At 35.5% G+C, this 18,444-nt stretch overlaps 1 protein-coding gene across 1 annotated transcript in view; it reads left to right on the top strand.

Annotated features, from left to right (window-relative positions):
* Positions 1-18,444, top strand: part of LOC114656710 (uncharacterized) — a 53,046-nt gene that overhangs the window by 14,193 nt on the left and 20,409 nt on the right. The window contains exons 7-12 of the mRNA XM_028808337.2: positions 4,237-4,342; positions 8,039-8,113; positions 9,511-9,650; positions 13,984-14,137; positions 14,244-14,322; positions 16,593-16,682. Coding sequence (XP_028664170.1) covers positions 4,237-4,342; positions 8,039-8,113; positions 9,511-9,650; positions 13,984-14,137; positions 14,244-14,322; positions 16,593-16,682 — 644 coding nt within the window. The remainder of the gene's footprint in view (positions 1-4,236; positions 4,343-8,038; positions 8,114-9,510; positions 9,651-13,983; positions 14,138-14,243; positions 14,323-16,592; positions 16,683-18,444) is intronic.

Genomic DNA, 18,444 nt, shown 5'->3' with positions numbered 1-18,444 from the left:
TTCCAACATCATATAAAACTACAATATTGAACAGAAAGACAAAAAAGAAAACAAAATGATGCACTACCAAGTTTTAGTAATTCTTAATTCATTCCCTTATATACTTTCTACTGTCCATCAGAGCAACTGCCTTCTTTCACCTTGCCAATAAAACTACTCAGGATTAGTGGTTCTGACAAAATAAAACATAAACAATCAAAAGATTATTTACAATTGTTAAGTGAGAAAACTAGTAAAATCTACTGCTCCTTTTGTCCTATTTTAAATTGGTTCCTTAGCTGGATGGTAGTTATTAGCTGGGTACCATATGCATTTTCAGCCTGTAACTCAGTAATTTTCATGAATATGGATGTGGCAGGATTTTCATGAGTAAATACTCTTGCATTACATTTTCTATATTGTAGAATGTGCTTTATAAACAAAGACTCAAACAGCATGTTAGTATTCTGCTTTTCAGTAAGTTGGGAATATTTAATGAGGCTGATCATGCGAAAAGATGAGGTCATGACATAGTGAAAAGTCAAAAACTAAGAGATTGTGTACATAGATGACAAAGACAAAACATTGAGCAAAAATCAAAGTAAAAAATTCAAAGATCAAAGCCATAACCACAATCACACAAACAGAATTTGGATTTTTAGGACAAATGCATGTAAGGGGTTTATCTGTGAACGAACTCAAATAACAAAATGTTGCATCAGGCAATCTTTTAACCTGCCACTATTTTCGTTTTCAGGCTATGATGAGCGCTACTCATCAAGTGCAAAGGTGTCCCTCACAGCAGGAAGACAAAATGGTGACGCCCATGATAAATTAAATGGCTTCAGAAATGGTTCAAACTAAAATTACAAAATCTGATAGTCACAGAAGCTTAAATCTATTAAGAAAAATTTATGCTTTGAAATAAATAAACCTAGAAAAGAATTTCTTTTGATGGAAATTCACTAGGCGGCACGGTGGCGCAGTGGGTAGCGCTGCTGCCTCGCAGTTGGGAGACCTGGGGACCCGGGTTCGCTTCCCGGGTTCTCCCTGCGTGGAGTTTGCATGTTCTCCCCGTGTCTGCGTGGGTTTCCTCCGGGCGCTCCGGTTTCCTCCCACAGTCCAAAGACATGCAGGTTAGGTGGATTGGCGATTCTAAATTGGCCCTAGTGTGTGCTTGGTGTGTGGGTGTGTTTGTGTGTGTCCTGCGGTGGGTTGGCACCCTGCCCAGGATTGTTTCCTGCCTTGTGCCCTGTGTTGGCTGGGATTGGCTCCAGCAGACCCCCGTGACCCTGTGTTCGGATTCAGCGGGTTGGAAAATGGATGGATGGATGGATGGATGGAAATTCACTACAAAAAAGGAGCAAAAATTATCAAAACAAGTATCCCATAACAGTAAGAGTAATAAAATGAAACAGAAAACACCTTAATCAGTAGTATCGTATGATTTGTAAGGCTTATCAGACATATGTCTTACGCTATTCCCTACACACTAAGATAGCAACAAAGTGTTTCTCATCTTCAAATATAAAAATAAAGTGAAAGCCTGGATTTGCATTGAAAAAACCTGTAAAGAAATGTAATGGGAATGGAGAAAACATTAGAAAACATTTAGAGACAACTATTATGATGTCAATGACCTGAGTGTTACAGCAACTTCTGTTTTTCTTTGTTGCGAAACTGTGTGCATCCTTTACACAACAATCCCATTTTACAACAGAAAGAAGCCCTGATTCAATATAGAAGTAAAATAATTATTGTAAAAAAGGCTTCTAAAGAAGATCCATCCATCCATCCATCCATTTTCCAACCCGCTATATTCCTAACTACAGGGTCACGGGGGTCTGCTGGAGCCAATCCCAGCCAACACAGGGCACAAGGCAGGAACCAATCCCAGGCAGGGTGCCAACCCACCGCAGTCTAAAGAAGATGATGAGACTAAACATAAAGCCAGGAAATATGACTTCCATAAATAGTAAGGGAAGCTTATTTCTAGTTCTATATCAGTTGGTCTACAGGACTTTGTGCTTCATGACATTCCTCAACATCCAGAAACACCAAATACATGTCTGTATGTTCTTTACTATAACATTACTGATGGATTTAAGTAGCGATTCCTTATGTAATTAGTCATGGCATTTCTTTCTAGTGGGAAGCAGGTAGTAAACCCAAAGGATAACGTACATGTGAAACTTATCACCCAGAATATGGTTTCTCCACAGGGGTGTTTTTATCACCACTCCATTACACAAATTGCATAATTTCAAACATATATTCTAAAGAAATGATCAAGTTTGCCAATAACATCAAAGTTTGGGTTCTCATCACAAAGTAAGGCAGGACTGGGGTAGCTGAACTAGTTAAATAGTATAGTCTAAGTATCTTGGAATTAAATGTCAAGAAAACAGAAGAATTGATTGTGAATTTTAACCAAGGCAAAATATCTCTGTCGTCTTTATACATCAATGGCCAGGTTGCAGAGTTTCTGAGAATTTCATTTTCATGGATATTATTATTTCCAGCTCTCTAACATTAGAGGTCAACACAATTGTTATTGCCAAGAAAGCTGACTTGAAGTTGTTGATTCTGAGGTACTTAAAGATATTCAGGTTCTTCAGTGCCATAATGGAGTGCAGCCTTCTCTTTTGTATGAATATTTTAATAGTAGACAAAAACATAAAATTGATAACATTTCCCTCTCACACCTTGAGACTTACATAATGTAATGTCACTCTACCTCAAAAACTAAGAAATCTGGTCAAGCTAGAAAGTAGAAGATAATGTTAAACAAAACTAGGGGGCTTCGCCCACTGCTCGCTTCGCTCGCCAACCTCTGTGTTTGGTTAATCGGATATACAATTTAAAATTTTTTTTTCTTTGGAATTGTTTCAATTTCATTATTTGCACTTTTACTTTAAAGCTTCATTAAAAACAATATTTTTTGGAGACACATTGTGACAACGCAACATATAACTGTCCATGAGTGAATATTGTTTCGGTTTCTCTAATAAAAAATCTGACTTTTTGTAATGTTTGCCCCTGTGATTTATTGATTGTCATAGCAAAAGCTATTCTCACGGTAAACTGTAAACATTTTAATACGAATGGCATATCACGATCTCCTTTGGTGTGTAATGTTATTCGCGGAATATATACATTACCTTTCTTTTTGCCTGTTACAATTTGCATCGCTTCTCCGTGATCATCAATATACACCTGACCGAATTGTGTATTCTTTGAAATTTAACTTGTCGTTCCTTTAACAGTTCCGGGACCACAGATTCTCATAGCGTATGGTCCATTATTGTGTAAATCCACGTTTTGTGCATTGAATGATGCGAATGCGAAAAGACTTTGTTGTCTACTCTTTTATTTCTGACCTCGATTTGTCCTGCTATTTTTTCAGTTATACCTGGTTCTGATGATTAATCACCTTTTGTTTGCGGTAATGCAATCTATTCTATCTTTTCTTTGATACTGTAGCGACTGACATGATAAAGTGTCACAAAAGTTTTACTTGAACAATCGCCGACTTCCTAACCCCAAACACAACTTTATAGCACCCTCTCCAACGCGCCCCCCCTTAGCGCATCAATCAATATCCCGCTATCAGTCTTCCGTGCTGTACTCCGCCCTCCCTCAATCGGACGTAACAGTCACTTAAAACCAAAAAGCCCTCAACCTGGCTGGGACGCTACAATACTTTCGAATTTTACTGCTTTCATATTCTGTACCTTTCTCTGCATGTGTATCGCGCCATCATTTGTTTGAGCCTTTCGAATTCCACTGTTTTCATAATCTCTTATCTGCCTTTTTTTCTCTCCAACGCATTTGGGTCTCTATTCTCTGTATTGTCCATATACGCTTTATATGTGCTGAGAGCACATGATCTGTGTGTACTAAGTGCTTTTCACACCACTGAGTGTTTTTTGATGGGTGTGCTGTTATATGATATCTTTTGTAAATAGGGTGTGTCTTGCAAGAATCTCATGTTCCACGTCCCCGCGAGATGTCCCTGGGACAATCTCTTGGCACCAAGTCTCATGTTTATGGTCCCCATGAGCCGCTCCGTGGCAAGTCTCTTTTGTCTTGCGGGTCTTTTAAATGTCTTCCGAGAACTTCTGAGAAGATCACGTTTCGTGGCCTTGCTTTTGCTTTTCAGGATTTTTTTTTTTTATAATACAGAGGTATGTAAATGCAGACTAAATGAAAAGCAGATGGATGTCTACTAATGACTGAGTCTTTTCCTGCTTGTAGGCACCTGACAGCAATTACAGTGAAATCTTTGAAGAAGCGTGTCAGATATTGGAAAACAATGAGAGGGAACTGACAGATGTTTTTCAAAAAATATTTGCACAACAAGGTAGGTAGCTGAAAAACTGCAATGGCAGTGCAATAAGGACAACAATGAGTCTGTGTATGTTCCAGTATGTTTACAAGAAGGTTGCTAACAAATTGAATACTATACAAATTCATTAATAATATTCTCTTATTTGTTTGTTCAAATAGAATATTTTAAAAATGTTTTCCCTGTCCAGGGTTCCTGGCACTGACTCTTTACAACCCTGTACATGGATTAAGTGAGTTTAGCAATTTGATAGATCGATCAATATTGAGCTCGTTTTCAGCGCCCACACACAAACATATCTAGATGGGTTCTTGCTTATAAAACATGAGCTTGGTCACTTAATTAGATAATGAATCTGTAAACAGTCATTACAAACTTAGTCAGTCTAATTATTTTTAAGTGGTATAGCAGAAGTGAAAATGCATATAATTTATTGTAGTATAATAAAGTATATCTGCATTTGGTTTTTCCCATATTCCTGAAAGTGTTTTTGCTTTAGTATAAAAATAAAGAAAATAACTGGAGAGGACACAGGTATGGGTTGCAAAATACTATTATGCAACCCTTCACTGTTTCATTAAAGTATATATCAGTGCTTTGCACCTGCACTCAGTGAAGAGTGCAATACAAAAATAAAATCAAACTGAACTGAAAGTACTTGCAAATTTTTCAGGTTAGATACATATCTGGTAAAACTTAACTCTTTCTAGTTTAAAAGTTCTTGCTCTTCATTAAATGAGTATATAGGTTAAGACTTACACACCAATTTTTTTTCAAAGATGTCTCTTGGCCCAGATTACAAGCTTTTTTCTCTCCTGTTTAGTCTCCCACATTTCAGAACTCAGGTGAGAATATATTAATTTTCTAGATCTCTAAATGACAATAATTTAAAAAATCTAATTAAAAAAATATGAATTCAGATTATCCCATTTAATGTTTTTAATTGTAGAAATGGATTTTAGGTATCTTCACTGTCTCATCAGTAAGACTTGGAATACTCTTTAAGACATACAGCACTTCACAAATGAGTGCATCATATAATCTTAGTGCTTGGTAATTTATTCTGAAATGATGCTCTTATGTTTTTAGTTAGGGTTTCAAGCAGTAAATAAAATCTTCTTGTGTGTTGAATGTATGTTTCTATATGAGTGTAAGACACCAGACTATTATTGTACTGGTTTCACAATAAATTCATTATTAAACTTTCATATGCTTATAAAGCATACTAAACACTATTAGGTTCTCAAATACTAATAAAACTTCTACATTATACAACCATGGCTGCATGATGTTCGCTGCTCTGTATTACCCCTCTTTTCTTTTGATTATGGCACTTTGGTGCTGTGCTTTACACAGAAGCAAATATCAGCTACTCAGCACACTGCATCTCAGTTTGATGAGTGATTTCAGTAGGGCTATCTGCCATACAAAATTCTCTAACTTCTCTCTGCAAATGACAAGAATAAAGAGAGAGAGTGTGTGCTTCCCTGAGTTCTCTATGATTTCATCAGTGTGTGCACGTGCACAGCCTTCAGGTATTCTGATCAGATGTAGGGGATAAAAGTTGTTGTTTTCAGTGTAAGCAAACTTCTTTGACTTTCATGACAATACTTGTGAACTGCATGTCTCATACTATATCTAGCTTTTTCCTCCTGTAACATTATGAAAAACAAAATGCACCCAAATGTTTGAGTTGTAAGCAGACAGAGCATTTTGTTCATTATTATTAAATATTGCAAGACTACGCTATATTGATATTCCCATTCCCTGCTCCATTTAAATGACTTCCTATAAGTGGCCGCTTGTCCTTTAAATGAAAATCTTAAATCCACTGCCTAACCTGGAGTGACTGGTCTACAGTGCTCCATTACTATTTAGTTCAGCTACATATTGAGAAGCTTTTGCTTTTGTTACAAGCCATGTAATACTTTTCTTAATAGTTTGGCACTGGCAACAAAACAAAAGTTTTCACTTTAACATTGTTTGTGAGACATTGTTTAATATAGAAAGGGAAAGGGTAGCTAATTTGATTTTAGGACAAAATTAAAATTAAACAGTCCAATCAAAATTTTTTTTCTGAACTTACATAAATGATTGATATTCTTAAAACATGCTTACGTTACAAATTTTTGCTCTTTTCCCAGGCAAATGCCCATGCTAATCTAATTACTCTGGACTGATAAATAAGCTTATTTTTGACATTCCAGACAAAACAACTGATATGTCTAGAAGTATTTTTGGAACTCGAAAAGATTGAAGTGAACGATATAAAGTTCAAATCAATCAAGATCCAGAGTATTAAATCAATGCCTGGCAGTCTGCACGATTATAAGTTAAAAGATGCAAAATATCAAATAAAGATTTCAACACAAGGTAAACAACGTAGTTTGTTTGGATACTTATTTAAACAATCAGTACAGCTTGTTTAATTGCATGAAGTTAATTGGTCTTAGTTTTATTGCATTCCGTCTGAGAGGTAAAATACAAAATTCAGATATGGCATGTTTGAACATTTATTAAAGCAATCTTCAGTATGGCTTGTTTCCAATACCACACATCCAGCATCCGAGTTGTGCTGTCATTAATATCTCAAAGTTTTATATTACCAAAACTGATTACACAGTAATGTAATATTAGCCTGTTTACTTATTAGACCCATTATGAAAGCATTACATATACATGTGTAAATGTCAGCATAGCAGTATATTTAGAAAAACATATTAAGATCAACATTTGTTTTTGCATCTGGTACCTATCAAAGGCAGGGCAAGCACTAATATAAAGTAATATCCACTAAAAATCATATCATTGAATATATTATAAATACAAAATACAAGTAGATAAATGAATGCAGTAATAACAACTGTCAAGAAAATTCATCATCATTAATTTAATATGAGCTACTAAGTTAAGTTGTTACATCATCAATAAAATAAATAATTCCATTCCAAATTAGTTTGAATCTTTACACCTTGAAAATATAACCACAGATGTGACTTTGTATTATATGAATTGGATTTGAAGAGGAACTGAATAAAAAGAGCTACTAACATACTGCAGAACTTTACCCTGAGAAGCATTGTATGTGAAAATGTAACAATGAATTAGTCAAAAATTGCTAAATGATTTCCAGATGACAGATTCATAGTGAACACAGGGATTTGTCCAGAAAACTGCACTGGCTGTGTATTTTAGTGCATTATGATATAAACAATCAAGTTTTAATAATAAAAATGAATTTCCAGATTGCTGTATTATCTGCTATAATAACAAAGGCATAAACCATTATTTTCTATATGATGAAGAGAAATATGATTTTATCCTGTACAGTCAACTTAAATTTCTTTGTAATAAGTAAAGATCCAATTATTGTCCAGCCATGGGCCTAAATCTTTTTTCTGCCATGTTTTAATAATTAAATCAGCAGAGTCTAAACAGAATATTATTATGTCCAACTTCAAATTCATCTTTGCAATATTACAGTTAGGTACATGGAAATACAAAACAGTAACCTCTACATGACATGCTACTTTGGAAACCGTATGTTTGTGGAAATGAGAAAATCAGAAGTGGTGCCTATATTTAAAACTGCAAAAGTGCACAAAGATTTTCCATCCTTTACAATCTGCATCCTATAAAAAATTAACTTGCTCAGAGATGCTAAAGATTTAGGTTTCTTGCAGAGGTATTAATTACATGTTTCATTTTCAGGTGACAGTCCACATCAGGCTTTGCTTAGAGGACTCAGTTCCATACTTCATCCTGTGCTCCGAGTATTTTTTGTAGGTGAGGTTCATCATATTCTAATAGTCAGTACATGTTGTCTGAATCAACCACTGTTTATTTGGTGAGATTATAGTAAATGTATATGTGTTGCATATACTTTAATGAAGACACTTTGACGTCTACCATCATCTAAGAGTGAAGCAAAATGTTATTTAACTATGCTATATTATCTCTTTTAAGAAATTAATACGTCCAGTATTATGAGATTTTGTAAATAATATAATGTTTACCACTTATTAAATGGAACTTAGAAAATAAATATGATATGTATATAATTTTAGAATCTAAGAGATAAAAGTATTTTCTGAAAGGTGGAAAATAGTAAACCATGTGAAGATGCTTAGATTACTTTTAACTTTAATTTTTTTCACTTTTTCACTGTAAATAACAAGTTCTTCTTCCGTATACATACATTCAAATCAGTTGCCTAAATTGTTATAAAGCACACTACCACTAACAATCCTAACCTGTTGCACTAATTATAAATACAATATAATAAAAATATGTAAAGGGCATTCAAATAAAAAACCCAAACATAATTTTTATAACCAAGCCAAAATATACCATGCAATATATGCAAAAAATCAGCTGCAATGCTTGGCTCTGCTTATAGACTGAGAACGGTATCTCTCCTAGACAGCTAGCAGGATGTTTGTAAACCTTCAGGCTGATGTAGGGTGACTTATATTCCCAGGTTTTGAGAGATGTGTGGCTCTTAAGAAAACTGACACAGCTCAGGGGTGCAGGAACACCAGACGCTATTATAATGAACTCTAGAATTGTGGCTCTGTTGCAAAAGCAAGGATCTTCTAACCTTAGATGTAACTTTGGAGTTTGGCTGGAACTGACCTTGTTATTTGGTTTAAAGACACTCTGAACACACAAAGGTGAGAGGTGAGTGAGACAAAAGTGTGGCTGGCATGAGAGATAGGGAGACATGGATGGAGATGCTTGTGGTGTGATGTACATCGGTGGGCAGTTGGAGGAGCCACCTTACCTGTTCTACAGCCACTCAAGACCAGTGCACTTAGCCCAGAGAGTCTGTAGGTTTTGTTATTTTCCTTCTGTTTATATGCTGCTTTGCCCATTGTTTGTGCCTACCTCCAGTTTTGTTCTCCTCTGTCACCCACTGTGTTTTACTCTATATTTTATATAAAGTGTAAAATGTCTATGTTTCTAATTGCTGTAAATCAGTAAAACAGAGTTACAATAGTCTTACTAGACAAAGTCTGGGACACACAACTTCATATGCAGATAACTTTTAAGTATGTTCAGTTTTATTTAACAAGCACTATCTATGAATACCAATGGCCAAATCTCTCTCAACAGTACAAAAAAACTGAAGCAAAAATAAGCAAAGATGTGTGCTTTTTTGTTTGTTTTTGTTTGTTTTCAAGGTTACTTGAACATGACTACATTGCTTTATGTTTGGGACCAGTACATCATTGGACTTGATAAACCTTCCTACAACTGTGCAACTGCTCTAAGTTTCACTTTTGTTTTTCTCTTGAAAGAGCCTTTAAAAACATGTACTACGGTAGGAACACCTTTTAAATTTCTTAGTGTAATTTCACAAAATTTTGTATTTTCAGTTGAAATGCTCTACTAATGTATCACTCATCTCACTTACTTTAAGGCACTAATGTACCTGAAGCAAAAAGAATATTTTTATGATTTTAGGTGTATATGTTATTTTATCAAAGAAATCAAAGTGTTATCATTTATGCCCAAATGTGACTTATCTTGAGGTGACTTGTGTGAGTCTAGAAGTTACCAACATAATACATGCCAATGTGAGAATTAAGACAAAAAGCACATACATTTTCTATGTGAAATTTTAATTTGTAAAAATTTACCTTCCTTTACATCATTTTAATGGTGTATGACTTGGCAGCCTAGAAAAATATGGTGCCATTGCACAGCAAGGCAGTGCGGTGACATAGTTGGGGTTTAGACATTAAACTTCAAGGATATCAGTTTAATTACCTCCTCCAGCCTATTGTGTTCCAATTGTAAAATAAAAACCTTTTTAATCATTTGTACTCTATTCAGATATTTATTCTAAGTTACCTTGGGTAAAAGCAAATATATAATAATTAAAATAATAATTAGCCCAATATTTATTGCTTTATTGCCTATGTCAAGGACATGAGTCTAGAAGATACATATTGCTTATCTTTCTTTTCTTTCCTTCCTTATTAAAAGATACCACAGAGATACTCTAGCATTAATCTGTGCACAGACAGGTAGCATTGTTTCATATACTATCATGTTTGACTTTTGGAGTGTTCATTATCATCTTTTTAGGTAGGTTAAATGAGAAAACAGAAACAGATAAAGGTTTGGGGTACCAGGGAGCAACCCCGTTTAAAGTATAGTGACGAGAAAAATGTTCAAAAGGCAAACAAATTGACAGATTTGTCGCCAGAGGCTCTTCACAGACGTTTTTTGAGGAGGCTTCATTTCGGGAGGCAAAATTTGTCCAGTTAAAGGTCTCGTCCATACTGAACACAGACTCGCTGTGGCAGTGGAGGTGGAATAGACAGGACTGCTGAGTTGATAGAGGAAGTGACATCAGTGTTCTTCTGGAGAGTTCTCCATTTTAGGGTAAATAGAAACTGTGTTAAAGGCTGTGTCATACCCAAATCCTTCCCCATAATTATTTCATGCAGACCCAATACCATGTAACATAGCCAGTGCAGTGCGGTACATGACATGGCCTCCCTATCTTGGAACCAGTGTGAGGAGAGTACCTGACCAAAAGGTCATGAACATGGGACAAGTGCCTCTACATTGGCGTGTGAAGTAAACCCTTGCAAGTGACCACTTGGAAACAATACCCCTGCAAGCTGATGAACTAATGAACCACTCTTGGATTACTCTCTTTCTGAATAGCCATCCATTTTAGAAGCACACGATCCATAATTATAGTGAACTCCTGACCCAAGAGAGAGTACCTCAGTTTCTTAATACTCTACTTTATTGCAAACATGGTATCGGCAGCATACCTGGACCCAGATACAATACAGGATATTCAACAACATCAACATTCTGACTTAACCTGGCACCAAGCCCAGATTCAAAAGTGTCTGTCTAAATAAGAAAAGGGAGAGAGAAACAGGTCAAGTCCTTATGTCAGGGCCTGCTTTAGATTACTAAATACTGTTTTTATGGCGGAATTCCAGACCACAGGCATGGGGGCTGACTTAAATGTCAAGATAGTTAAAAGTGCAGCCCATTCAGAAAAACTTGACACAGACCTTCAGTAGCACCTAGCTAATCCTAGAAAGGTTTGCACTTACCATTTTTGTGTTTGGCCTGGTCCAGGCTTGAATGGCAACAATTTTAGCTCATTGTGTTATATTTCAAATTCTTTTTTTTATGCCCTTTTGTTAATTTTTTTAATCCTTTATTTATGTTAATGTTTCTTTTGTTTATTATTTTCATTGTGTACTATGCATTGGTTATGTTCCATGTGTTATGTGGGTTGTCCCCCAAGAGGCAAGACTACTAGCCAATCACCGCCATGGACTGCTCTCAATCCGTAGGGTCTTCCTGTGCTCTGAAGAGGATGATTTATTGTGCTTATTGGGGTGTCTTGTGTTTTTTTGTGATTTTCTGGATTTTTGAACCTTTGCTCTGTTTTTCGACCTTCACCATTGGAATGCTGGGACGTAGTTTGCTTGTGAAATTGCCCTTAAAGGCATTATATGTCTTTTCTACTCTTTAGATCTTTAAAGTTTTCTTCACAGCTTTTTTAAAATAAATCTTTTATTTTATAAAGACTGCGGTGGGCTGGCGCCCTGCCCGGGGTTTGTTTCCTGCCTTGCACCCTGTGTTGGCTGGGATTGGCTCCAGCAGACTCCCACGACCCTGTAGTTAGGATATAGTGGGTTGGGTAATGGATGGATAGATGGATGGATTTTATAAATACTCTTCTAGATCATTTTTGTGTATTGCTGGTTATCTTTGATATTGGTCCAACGTTGGCATAATTGGAAGTTCTTTTAGAACTTTTGGGACTTATGTTCTTTGCAACCCCTAGCTCACAACCTTGTCCTATTAGATATTTAAGATATTTGCTTCAGTCAGGCCAGAATAACATTTTTATGGGTTTATAGGAAGGCCAGTGGATAGGAAAATATAAAGTACAGCCCAGACATGACATAGGTGTTCTTCCATGTGCAGGAAAAGATGAATGTATCATCAAGATAGACAATACTAAAGGCATTATGAGGCTGTATCAGTCTGTCCACCAGACACTGAAAAGTTGACAGTGCCGTTTGTAGCCCAAAGGGCATGATAAATACTGCCAGTGACCGCTAGAGGTGCTAAATAGCGTTTTTTCTTTGGTTTCAGGGGCTAGAGCAGGGGTCCTCAATCATGGTCCTGGAAGGCCGCAGTAGCTGTAAGTTTTCCTTCCAACTAGTTTCCTAATTAGAAGACAGTCCTTGCTGATAATGAAACTTGGTATTTTACTATTTGTTAGCACTTTCATTCATCCAAGACAAATTTTAACTGCACTGTAGAGTTTCCTTCTATGACATTATCCATGTGTTTTGTGGCCCAGAACAGATTTAAACTTAATGGATCTTCAAATTCCCCTCTTATTTATTTCTAAACATTTTTTAACACAGATACTCCATGGTGCATATGCAAATGTTTAAAAGGAAGCATTTTAGCCGGAGAGTTGCTGGTTTATTGGTTATCTGCATTTCATTATTAACTAATGCCTAGTTAAGAAAACAGGCAACAATTAAAACTTAAATGCAGCTGCTAAAAACTAAAATAGGCAATTAAGGGTATTGAATTTTAATGGGCAAGATAAGTAAAATTGAGTCCAAAAAATGTATTGCTTTAGTAGTAAATAATTCTAATTAAGAAATTGGTTGAAGTGAAAACCTGCAGCCACTGAGAACCTCCAGGACTGTAATTGGGGACTTCTGATCTACAATGTAAGTAAAATTTATCTTTGATGAATGAAAGCACTAGCAAGGCATATAGTTAAATAACAAATTTCATTATCAGCAAGGACTGAGTTCTAATTAGGAAATGGGAAGAAATGAAAACCTGCAGCTGCTACAATATTCCAGGACCATGATTGAGGACCCCTGGGCTAGAAGAATTTGGCCATACCCCTTCGTCAAATCCAGTGTCTTGAGAAAATATGAATTTAAATAACTTCTTGATCAGATTGCTGGCCGACAACATCAAATACGCATCACAATGAGAAACTTGGTTCATTTGGCAGAAGTGGCAAATTTTATCAGGCATTGGTATGAGTACACTGGGACTCAACCATGGCTAATTACTCTCTTCAATAAAACCCAACTCCAGCTTCTTACAGTGAAACTCTCTTTCATCAACATCACATTTAGTTAACTATAATCAGTTTAGTTCACCCTGGTTTGGTATCAACAACATCACTTACATGTGCATTAACATCTTGTAATTGGGCTGTTTGGTCAAGTGTTAACATTTTCCCAAAATTGAGCATTTCTGAAAAGAAGAGTCTTTGTCCAAGAGTCTTTGTCGTGTCAAGACTAGCCGTGGCTCTCTTCTTCCACGGCTTAAGTAGCTTTACATGATAAATCTATTCGGGAGGTCTCAGACTGGACCTTTTTACCATGTAATCTACGAATCCCTTATGCTGTTTATAATCTCATAGTAACACTGCCAGTGTGCCAAAAACTTTGATTGTTTGGTGGGGACTAGTACCACGAATTGTTCCCTTGAGCTGGGATTTGCAGAGTGTATTTCCCTTACAAATTGTTTTTCATTCATCTCAGTATTAAGTTTCAATAAACCATTAGATGAACCCTGAAATAACAAGCAATATGTTGATTATTTTTGTTTCTGTTTGGATTTAGAACACAACAATGGCTTCTGTGTTGAAATCTCATGGACCTTTGTTAACTGTTTGGCAGTTTCAACATGTCATCAGTAAATATTTTTACAAAGACCTTTTTAGTAAATTAACCAAGGATGAGGCAGACAGATTCCCTGTGTTAGACCCAATGCAAGGTAAGCTGTCTTTATGTATGACATTTTGCTGCCTTTGTAATGTAAATTATTTTATGTTTCATGTTACTATGATGCATATTTTTATTTATATTCCTTGGTTTCTTAGCATTACTTCCCCCTTGGACAAATCTTTCCAGCAGAGATATACCTTTGAGGATACATCCTAAAGACAGAAAGCATGCAAGGTAGGGTAGAGGTGAGCAAACTCCAGCAGGCATTCATCCAACTTAAATTTTCTTCTATGTAAGTTATTGGTTTTGGATTATGTAACTGACCCTTTAAAAAATGAAAAACAGAAAACACTTCTGGAATTAACAGAATAAGTGTAATTTAGTTCTTGTAGTCTCTTTATCTTGGAGCAGTAAACATATTTACTGTATAGATATAAATTGTTACAGAAGATATAAAGCATGCAATAATTACGGTATACACATAAGCATACTTAATTACTTAAATGTCCAGGAATGTAGTAATAAAATGCATATACTTTTCACCTGACTGCTCTCAGGGCAGATTTTAGGAAATATCAATCAGCTAAATTTAAGGAATAATACAGAAATTAAGGTGCTATAAAAATTAATGTAATATGTTTATTGCTTTGATTTGCATAGAAGTTTCAACTCCCTTGAAAACCACACACCAGGCCTTCCTGTTAATTAAAGATGCTATTCAGTTTCATGGCTTTTAAGTGGTCTCATTGTGCAGATTGTGCAAATGCCCTGTAGTCAGCAGTGGGTCTCGTTAGTGTTCCAGTGGCTGAAAACCAAAATCTTACTAAGAAATATACTGTAAATCAGCTACTGAAAGTGGTATCACTTAGGAAATGTATATCCTAAGTAGATAAATTGCATCATATATGGACTTGCAGTCTAGAAACAAATGCAACAACATCTTGTACTTGCACCTGACCTGACTATCGTGATACATGACTATTTGATCATATGAATTAATGTAATTTTGTTCAATGAATGAATATACCACCCTCCCACAGACTAGTGTTGTATCCCTAGTTGTTAACAGTGCACCCCAGAAGCAGGTCATTTCAAGAGTAAAGTAGTGTTCTCCTACAATGTGAACACTGTTGGCATCATTGCATCAGCGTCTCCATCATTTTCTGGTATCCGCTGACACCAAGCCAAGCATTAATGGCTCTGTGTGACACATATTTTTACTTTTCTCTGAATGTCTCTGTTTTCTTTCTTGAATTCTTTCAAGGCATGCCAAACAATGTGCTTCCTTACACTGCCAAACAGGCTGCTGCCATTCAAGTATCTAGCCCTGCCAAGCTGTAAAGAGCGGTTCGTAAGCTGCTACAATACTCTCCCTTAAACCCAGTAATAAGCACTGAGTAATTTATAACACAGTTATGATTTTTTTTTTCTTTTTAGATTTTGTTTTCAGTGGCCTCAATAATAATGCTTTTCAGGCTTGATTTCGGTTCAAAGGCTTAATTAGGGTTTATGAACAAATGCAAGAGAAAAAAGAAGAAAGACCTTGTAATTGCAAAATAAACAACAGTTATTACAATTAGGAAGAAGTACAGGAGATCAATATGAAACAACCTCGGAATATGATCAAACATTGAATCTCAGTCTTGATTTAAGTGCTGAGGCTGATGGGCCAATTGTTACAATGGTTTCAGTATCTCACCTTATATATTAGTTTACTTTATGGGTGGTCTTTTGACCATGCAACACCTGAATATTATTTTTTTCTACAGCATCTTGTCACTTAAGTTTTAATTTTTTTTTGTCTTCCCTGACCATCTGACCTTATCATCAGACTCATCTTTAGAGACTTAAAAATGAAACTATATATAAGGACTCCTATTTTTATTACTAATTATATATCTATTTTATGTAAATGCATATTGATTTATTTTTTGTATGTTATTTATTCATTATTATTTGTACCTAATTTGCATTTGTTTGAACTTTTCTTAAATGTTGTAGTTGCTGTTGTTAAATGAGGTATTTCATTTTAAATCAAAAGAAATTCTAATTAAAATTGTTTAATGAACAATGAAAATGTAATGTTAGCATCTTGTCACAGCACTATACATCTATCCACATTGTACATTTACAACTGCTGAGTAGTTTTTCTTTGACATTAATCACAATATAAAATATGCTTGAATTGGAAATCCAGTTTCCAATAAATTAGATGGTTTACCTCCATCTAGTGCCAAAAATGTATTACAGCAGTTCTACGTCCAGTGAAGCAGTCTGTTAAATGCATAAGCAATGTTGAAATATACAAACCATAACTATTAATTTGTATTGTACTTTGTTGAGTAAGAAAAAAACATCCTGCTCTCTTTTGTCTAGCTAATATAGTTGCACAATCGTGTGTACAACTTTATAACATCTGTATGGTTAATATCAACAACAATAATACAGATAACACTTTTATTTATACAACACTGTTGATATGCTTTTGATATTTCTGCTTCCAGGGAAGAAAGAGAAGTCCAGAGGTTAAATCTAATACAAAAGAAACAACAAGAAGAGATACAAAAGAAACTTAAGGAAGAAAGTGAAATCAGGTATGAGGTGAAAATTTAGAAAAATTTGCAGCAAAGCACAAAAACAAAGTAAATGATATCATCCAGTTTGTTTCTTGAGAAAATGCAATCCCAACAACATTTATGTTTTAATACAGGTTATTTAGTGGTATCCCAAAATTTCAAATGATGCTTTCAGTATAGCATTTTCTTTTGTTAAGTGATATTGTTTTGTATAAGTAAATATTATTATTTTCATGGAATGAATAACACAGTTATTTAACATGGAAATTTATAGAATACTAATAATGGACCTATGGACTGACCATTTTAAAATTCCAGCTAGGACAGGATTAAGTCCAACATTTGAACAAGTAAAGAGCAATGCATGATAGATAGAGACATTGACATCTGATTTCTTAAGGGACATTGGTAATGTCATCACTTTAAATTACAGAATACATAATGTGGTTGTAGAATATTCAAAGACAATTAAAATATGTTACTATGTATCCAGACAATCAAAAATATAACATAAATACCCATCTTAACACATTTGAAATGGTTAGGTTACTGTTGACATGGTAAAACAAGCTTTTAGTATTGTAATTTTTTTTTTAGAAAATAACATCACCTCTTTAAAAAGTTCAATACCTTTTTATCAAAAAAATATTACAATTACTTTAGTGGAATATTGTTACAAATATATAATTTCTAAAAATCACATTAATTCTATGTAAACAATGTTAGTTGTGTGGGATGGAGGAATAAACACTTTATTTTTGATTTTGATATTACAAAGGGTTGATTACACTGCACAACAAAGTTTTTGCTTCTTGAACAATGTTGGTTGGTCTGATCACGAATATCACATCAAAATTTACCTATCATGTACTGTTTCAGAGACATCTTCAGTTTTGTCATGATTTTTTCTTATATTTGTATCCAAACATTTTCACTCCCACAAGTGACTTATCAACAATGGTTTGCACAGCCTGGGCATGTCCAGGCATGGAATCAGGCCAGGTTGGAAGCTGTTCTGTGGAAGTTGACATCCTGGGCAGGTCTGAACGAGCTTGACGCTGTCTCAACATTCTATAAAGGTGGCTTGCATACACCGATCCTGCTCATAGATAGTCATTGTTTATGTATAGTATCAGTATAGTAAAGTATAGTACTGTATCTGTAGCAATATAACAGTAAGTAAGCTTGATGCTATAGACATTTTGGTGTCGGACGATATGTCTCGTCAATATCGTAACAGCCGCGATACATTCTGCTATATCGGTGGCGAATATGCACTTGCGCCTCAGAGACGTTGGATGACTGCTCTTGTGAAGAAAGCTTTTCATCTGTATTTCGGCTGCAAAGTTGGTGATCAAGACAAGGAATGGGCACCTCACATTTACTGTGTGACATGTGCTGTCAGTCTGAGAGCCTGGCTCAGAGGCACTTGAAAAACGATGCCGTTTGCTGTTCCGATGATATGGCGAGAACAGAAAGACCATGTGACGGACTGTTACTTCTGTTTGACTAATGTGTCTGGTTTCTCTGCCAAAAACAAGAAGTCAATTGAATATCCTAATCTGCCTTCAGCAATGAGACCTGTGCCACATGATGACAGTCTTCCAATTCCGAAACCACCAGAGGATTGGACCTTAGACGAACCAGATGAAGAAACTGCAATGCAAGGTACTGACAGTGACATTGACCCGGATTTTGAACCGTGTTTATCAGGCGATCCACAGTCCGAATTGAACGACTTGGTCAGAGATTTGGGTCTGTCAAAAGCAAAAGCCGAGCT

The sequence above is a fragment of the Erpetoichthys calabaricus genome, chromosome 8 (genome assembly GCF_900747795.2).
Source record: "Erpetoichthys calabaricus chromosome 8, fErpCal1.3, whole genome shotgun sequence".
In the NCBI taxonomy this organism is placed as follows: Eukaryota; Metazoa; Chordata; class Cladistia; order Polypteriformes; family Polypteridae; genus Erpetoichthys; species Erpetoichthys calabaricus.
The sequence above is the reverse complement of the archived record's forward strand: the minus strand, read 5'-3'. Positions and strand labels throughout refer to the sequence as shown.